General features: G+C 47.3%; 1 protein-coding gene across 2 annotated transcripts in view; it reads right to left on the minus strand.

Annotated features, from left to right (window-relative positions):
- Positions 1 to 7500, minus strand: part of LOC122256689 (octopamine receptor beta-2R) — a 172566-nt gene that overhangs the window by 1666 nt on the left and 163400 nt on the right. For both annotated transcript variants that reach the window (XM_043021553.2, XM_043021555.2), the window contains exon 4: positions 1 to 4514. This exon is cut by the window's left edge and continues 1666 nt beyond it. In XM_043021553.2, the coding sequence (XP_042877487.2) occupies positions 2573 to 4498 (1926 nt within the window). In that variant the 5' untranslated portion in view covers positions 4499 to 4514 and the 3' untranslated portion in view covers positions 1 to 2572. The remainder of the gene's footprint in view (positions 4515 to 7500) is intronic.

Raw genomic sequence — 7500 nt, forward strand, 5'->3', positions numbered from 1 at the left:
TTGCATCTCAGATGTCTCCCAAACTCCAAGATGCAAAGTTTTCTCAGCATTTAATTGTCTTTGACTCCAATCTATATAATAGAGAACTATTTTTTTACACGTATCTAAATCTTCGCCAGGTTTCCTATTCATTAGAAAGCTTCTTCGGTGGATGTCGTTAAAAAAGTTTTTGGTCCAGCAAACCCCCAGTTAGTAGCTAGACAGATCACCTCCGTTTGCGCAGTTCCCCTGGACTCCCCTGGCAGGTGGTGAGGGCGGCCGTCGCGCCTCTCAAGGGTTGACTCAAACTGTCGTCAGAAAACGTTAAATCGCTTCTTTTATTTCGGTTTGATTTCATTTTGAACCACTCGAAACGCCCACTCTCTCATGGTTGTTGAATGAAATTCCATATAACCGGCTACATAATTTGAAGTGAAGATAATACATCATCGAAGATAAACACATTAAGTTTATTTTACGAACTAATTACAGAGATAAAAAAAATCCTTGGAAGTGTCGCACCTGACAGCCCTCACTGTGTGTGTGAATGTTTATCTGTTTTGCTTGTTTTCGTACACCGATTTGTGCTCCTAAGTCTACTTACGTTTCCCATTTTTTGTGAGTCATTGTGCTTTTATGGGTATTTGTGTTTCCCATGTATGTTGGTGAATAAAATTACTCGAGTGTATTTTTATGTTTTCCACATTTCTTCTAGAATGGTGAACTTATAGCACCGGCCCGAATGACTCCGAGTATTTATTTTGCATCGCACCTCACTGTGGCATGTGTGTCGTATGTCACGATCACTCTGTTGCATCACCCTCACCTCTTCTGTCTTTGTTAACAATATTTTGTTTCACTGCTGAGATGGAACGAGTTCTTAAGCTTTTACATATTCAGTTCTCAGTAACGCAGTGACATCATAAGAATCATGTCGAGTGTCGTTGTAAAGTAATGATTTGTTGCACTGTGCATTGCAGCATCAATGGTGTAGTTTGCTGTAAAAAGAGATAAGAAAATATAGATATAAAGGAAAAGAAGAGAAATGAAGATGAAAAATAAGGAAAAGAGAATAGATTCAGGAATGAGAGCACAGATGGTTTTAGGAAGTTATTTGTTAGCTTTAAGAAGGGAATAACTTCTAACTGATTGGCAGAAGCAACTAAAACCTAGCAGTCACAAGAGAGAACTAGTTTCAGAAGTATTTGCAGATGTATGGCATTACCGGTGTGTGAAACGGTTACCCGATTTTTTTTCCATTGCCAGAAAAAACCTTATGAATTAAAAATTGTCTTATAGTTTCTGCGTATACATGGTCACTGTATTTACAATAAGTAATTATGCTATAATATTAATACATATATATATTTACACATCTCAGACTCAGCTCCTCCGTCGACTGTACATTCATATAATCCCTTTTATTTATATCACACTTGCGGCCAAAATACTTTATCATTGTAACCTACACAATCACACACGTCTAATGTTTTCTCTTGACTTACTTTTCATATATTTTATTTGTCATTAGAATTAGAACTATCACAGTAAGTAAATATAAAGAGGTTTTCGCTGCTCTGCACTAGAACGCTTGTTCTAAGCACAATTCCCTAGCAGTCTTCTTCTCTGAAATCCACGCTGAACAGTAATTGAATCTTATATATCTTTTTCGAGTTCCTTCTGCAGGGCAAAAGCCACAGCAACTGTCATTTTTCAAAATGTATATATGTATATATATTTATTATTCTTTTACAAATTACTGTCATCCTCATATAACTTTGATCAACAATCTGCCACACCAAGTGACTGACAGTGCCGCAGTTGCAAACCCGTGAAGAAAAATCAATCCGTCTACTTCCGCCGGAGACATTTTCGGCACCGGCTGAAACTGGCACCACACGCCTTGAAGGGACGACTTCCTCAGGGTGCTGCTGTGTCATAGGATCACACTACCTCGTCAAGTCACACATCATGACGATACTGACGGCGATACTATGCGTCTCTGAGAAGTGACATCTTTTGAGTGTCATCTTTGGTCGTACACACACTCAGTTGGCTATTATGTAATGTAACAATACTCATATAGATGTATATATATCTTATTAAACATTTTAAACGAATCTTAAGTCGCTAAAAATGTGATCATTCATTCATATTTTCTGATCACGACATAGAAGACCCATCTATCAAAAAAAGAGAAAAGAAAAAGGAAAATCTATTTTTAAAAACTCTGCTTCTGGCCGACCGCAACACCAACACCCCGACATCCGATGTCTGCAGCGCGGATAATGAAAATTATATGAAAAACATTGAACCGTTGACGAAAGCGCTTTTTTTTCCTTTTTATCTTTTACTTTGCGTCCTTCATCGTCAATTTTCCCTCAGTGCATGATTCTTTCCACGACGTCCAAGAGCCGTCGGCAACGAGGAGGGCGCGCCAGGGGCAGCAGGGGAGTGCCAAGTGCTGGGAGTGCCCGGGTCTGGGGCTGCTAGTGAGGATGGCTGGTCAGGTCTCGTCTCCGTCGGGAGTGGCACGGGGAAGGGGCTCGGGTGCCTGTGTGGGAGAGGCTCTGTCAGGGCGTAAGGGGCGGCCTTACACGAAGACCCCCGAGGGCTGGCGCGGGCGGCAGCAGGTGAGTCGCTTGAGGGTGCGGTGGAAGGCTTCGCGGAAGTCGGCGCGGAAGTAGGCGTAGATGAACGGGTTGAGGGTAGAGTTGAAGTAGCCGATCCAGAAGAGGGCGGTGACGACGGCGTGCGGGCAGCGGCAGGCGGAGCCGCAGATGTTGATGCTGACGTACCAGGTGAAGAAGGGCAGCCAGCACAGCACGAAGGCGCCCATGATGAGGCCAAGTGTGCGCGCCGCCTTGTGCTCGCGGCGGCCCACGGGCGGCGGACCCGGCTTCGTAGTGACGACGGGCGTGCTGTGCATGCGGCGCCCGCACGGCACCAACGAGCCGTGGCGCGAGGGGCCGTGCCACGACGCCGTGCTGCCCTGCCGCGAGTGGCGCCAGCCCGTGCCGCTGTTGCTGCCGTTACTGGTGCTCGCCTTGACGCTGTTGTTGGCGCCGGCGGCGTAGCCCGACACCATGAGTCCGCCGCCACCGCTGCTGCTGCGCGAGCTGCTGCTGCCGGAGGGCCCCGTGGACGGCACGCCCGAGGACGTTGTGGTCACGGAGGCCGTCGACGAAGTGTCGCTCAGAGTCTTCATTAGGAACTCCTGGTGGCGCGTGGCTGGGGTGAAGGGCGTCGCCTGCAGCGCCACAAGGAGCTGCTGCCGCGCCATGGCAGCGGCGGCGATGTCTTGCTGCTGCTGTTGCTGCGACGCGGTGCTGAGCCTAATGGAGGTGGAGTAGGCGGCCGAGGAGGCGGAGGAAGCACGAGAGAGTAGCGCTCGCTCCTGCTTGCGCGCCTCCTGGAATATCCTGTAGTACATCACCACCATGACCGTGCACGGCACCCAGAACGACACAGCGGAAGAAACAAGAGCGAAAATAGCGTTGACGACGAAGGCGCAGACGTAAGGTTCGGAGTCTCGCTCCTGCAGGTGGGTCGCCGTGGTGTACCAGCCGAGGAAGATCGGCAGGAAGGAGATGAGCGTGGGCGCCAGCCAGCAGTGGGCCAGCATGATGGCCAGGATGCGACGCGTGATGGTCAGGGGGTACTCCAGCGGCCGCACAATGGCGTAGTAGCGGTCGACGCTGATGCAGCACAGGTGCAGGATGGACACCGTCGAGAAGTACACGTCGAAGCTATTCCAGAGGTCGCACATGATCCTGCCGAAGATCCAGCGTCCGCCCGAGAGCTCGACGGAGGCGTTGAAGGTCATGGCACAGAGCGCCACCAGCATGTCGGCGGTGGCGAGGGACACGAGGAGGTAGTTGGCCGTGGAGTGCAGGCGGCGATGCAGCGCGACGCTAACGATCACCAGCACGTTGCCCAGCACCGACACCGTGATAATGCCCACCATCACCACCGCCTTCAGTATGATCAGGCACACGTCCGTCGCGGTCCACGAGCTGACCCCCAGCACCTCCTCGTGGACGGTCTCGTTCTCCTCGTCGAGGGGGCTGTTGGTCTCGAGGATGAACGCCGAGAACGTGGCGTTCTTGAGGTTAAGAAGGCCATTGTTGCTTCGGATCACACTACCGTTAACGATCGGGTCACTGACGACGTCATACTCGGGGCCCCGCCACGGCTGGGTCTCGTTGCCGTCGGCGTCGGCGGCGGACGCGTTCGTCGGAAGACATGGTTGGCTGGTGGTCGGAGGAGCGGCGGTCGGAGGAGCGGCGCTCGGGGCGGAGGCGCTGCCGGTGCTGGCCTGGCTGGCGGCGCTCGAAGCGACGCTGAGGACGCTGGAAGACTTGATAGAGGTAGCGGGGGCGGCGAGGGAGTGGACTGCTGACGCGGTAACATTCAAAGCAGCTGCGTTGCCGATGCAGAGGAGCAGCAGCAGCAGCAGTGGCGGCGACAGAGGCTGTGTGTTGCGGTGCAGGGGAGGCAGGCACTCAGAGGTGGGCATAACCCCTGCCCGCGTCCTGGAACAAGAAAGAAGAAGTTCAAAAGATAAATCAACGGGACACTAGCACAACAGCACAACAGCACAACAGCACAACAGCACAACAGTGCTGCTACTACAGCGTGATAGTAATAATGATGATAATGATAGTAATGATAATGATGTTAAAGATAATGAATACTGATAATAATAATGATAATAAGGTGATGATAATATTGACAAGGTAATGGCGATAAGATGATAAGGTAATGATGATAATTATGATAACAAGATAATGATAATAATGATAATGATGATAATTTTAATGGTGATAATAATGATAACGATGATAACAAAGATAATGATGATAACAACAATAATGACAACAGTAACTTAAATAATGATAATGATGATTACGATTATGATAATGATAACAACAATAATCACAACAACATTAATTATAATAATAATGATAATAATAATCATCATCATAATATTGATAATGGTACACTACTACTATTACTACTAATAAAAATAATAACATTTATAATATGGCATGCCCGGTTACTCAAGAATAGCAAAGAAGAAAGGGGAAAAAGGTGGGATTTACAATAGGTTTAAGTATGAAACATCAGGAAAGTAGAAAACGAAGACGATGCACATCATACCAATGCTCTTCGGGAAGAGAAACAAAGATATTAAAGCCTATATAAAGCAGAGAGGTATAAAAGATATTGAAACCTATGTCAAGGAAATAGGCATAGAATGTCTAATTGAACTATTGTAGAAAAGTGATAGTAATGATAATAATGATAAGGATAATGATTATGGTCATAATAATGATGATCTTAGAGAAATGTTTGGAAAAACGTCAATAACAATGATAAGGATATATTAATGATTCTAAATTCCGCTCTGTAGAGGATCATAGAAATACGAACTCGAGTAAAGTCTCAGAACTGAAATTTGTTTCCGTGTATGTATATTCCTGTCGAACTAAATCCCTTTGTAGCCGATCGAAGCTATTTATGAAGACCCTTCAGCAATATGATTTCTGTCATGCAGAAGATACTGGAAACGAGATGAGACAACACATATGCTGTGACGTTCAACATTGCAAGGCTTCCAACTCCCCTGTCAAGTTGCATGACAGCTGGTATATATCCTCTTGCAACAATGAATTATACATACTCATATGATTACCACAACATTACCAAAGCTGGTGTGGCAGATATCGATAACACTATGAATGTTGTCTGTAAAATGATCATGATGTTTATTCGAATACAAACTAATGTAATGTGGTTCGTGGTTTCATTGCATTGAACATCGTGTTGATGATATAACCGGTAAAATGAAAAAAAAACAAAAAAAAACGATTGTGATTAAGAGAATAATACAGTAAGACAACAAACCAAGACAAATAGCATAATGACAGGATATAATGAAAAACATGCTTTTCAGATCAATGAAATACGAGAGTATTGCATTTCTCAAATATCTAACTTAAAATGAATCATGTTTTTTGGGGGGTTAATCGATATATAATGTGTCTTATATTGTGTAAGTTATTCATCTATTTCCTCAGTTGAAAGAAATCATCAGAGCAATCGTTAGTTGCGCAAATATTTTCCCGTTTGTTTATATTCGTTTGTGGTCTTTGGTTTGTGAGTTAAAATGGAACTAACTTTTCATTAGGCAAACCACTTGTATGGAATTTCATGATGTATTGTTCGGGTATGTTTTGTTGGCTCTGAATACGATTGATGCTCACATGCATATGCAACACACTCATATATACATAGACATATAGAGGCAAATGCACACATGGAAGCGGACTCACTCGTACACACTCGCGCGAAAGTATTTTCACTCCCGCTACCACTACCCTTGCAATGACCTCACACGATCATTTTTATTGCAACCCCCTCTTGCAGTACCTTCCCTTGCAGCCCCCACCCACAAGACCTTCCCCTACAATCCCTTCTCATGCTACCCCCACTCACAACACCTCATGCAACCCCCACACACACACCTCATGCAACCCCCACTCACAACACCTCATGCAACCCCCACTCACAACACCTCATGCAACCCCCACTCACAACACCCCATGCAACCCCCCCACTCACAACACCTCATGCAACCCCCACTCACACACCTCATGCAACCCCCACTCACAACACCTCATGCAACCCCCCCAATCACAACACCTCATGCAACCCCCACTCACAACACCTCATGCAACCCCCACTCACAACACCTCATGCAACCCCCACTCACAACACCTCATGCAACCCCCACTCACAACACCTCATGCAACCCCCACTCACAACACCTCATGCAACCCCCACTCACAACACCTCATGCAACCCCCACTCTAACACCTCATGCAACCCCCCACTCACAACACCTCATGCAACCCCCACACACACCTCATGCAACCCCCACTCAAACACCTCATGCAACCCCCCCACTCATACACCTCATGTAACCCCCACTCACAACACCTCATGCAACCCCCACTCACACACCTCATGCAACCCCCACTCACAACACCTCATGCAACCCCCACTCACAACACCTCATGCAACCCCCACTCACACACCTCATGCAACCCCCTCTCACACACCTCATGCAACCCCCACTCACAACACCTCATGCAACCCCCACTCACAACACCTCATGCAACCCCCACTCACAACACCTCATGCAACCCCCACTCACAACACCTCATGCAACCCCCACTCACAACACCTCATGCAACCCCCACTCACAACACCTCATGCAACCCCCACTCACAACACCTCATGCAACCCCCCACTCATACACCTCATGTAACCCCCACTCACAACACCTCATGCAACCCCCACTCACAACACCTCATGCAACCCCCACTCACAACACCTCATGCAACCCCCACTCACAACACCTCATGCAACCCCCACTCACAACACCTCATGCAACCCCCACTCACAACACCTCATGCAACCCCCACTCACACACCTCATGCAACCCCCACTCAC

This window comes from Penaeus japonicus, unplaced genomic scaffold, assembly GCF_977035675.1.
Source record: "Penaeus japonicus unplaced genomic scaffold, GWHDUDI00000001_assembly GWHDUDI00000038, whole genome shotgun sequence".
Classification (NCBI taxonomy): Eukaryota; Metazoa; Arthropoda; class Malacostraca; order Decapoda; family Penaeidae; genus Penaeus; species Penaeus japonicus.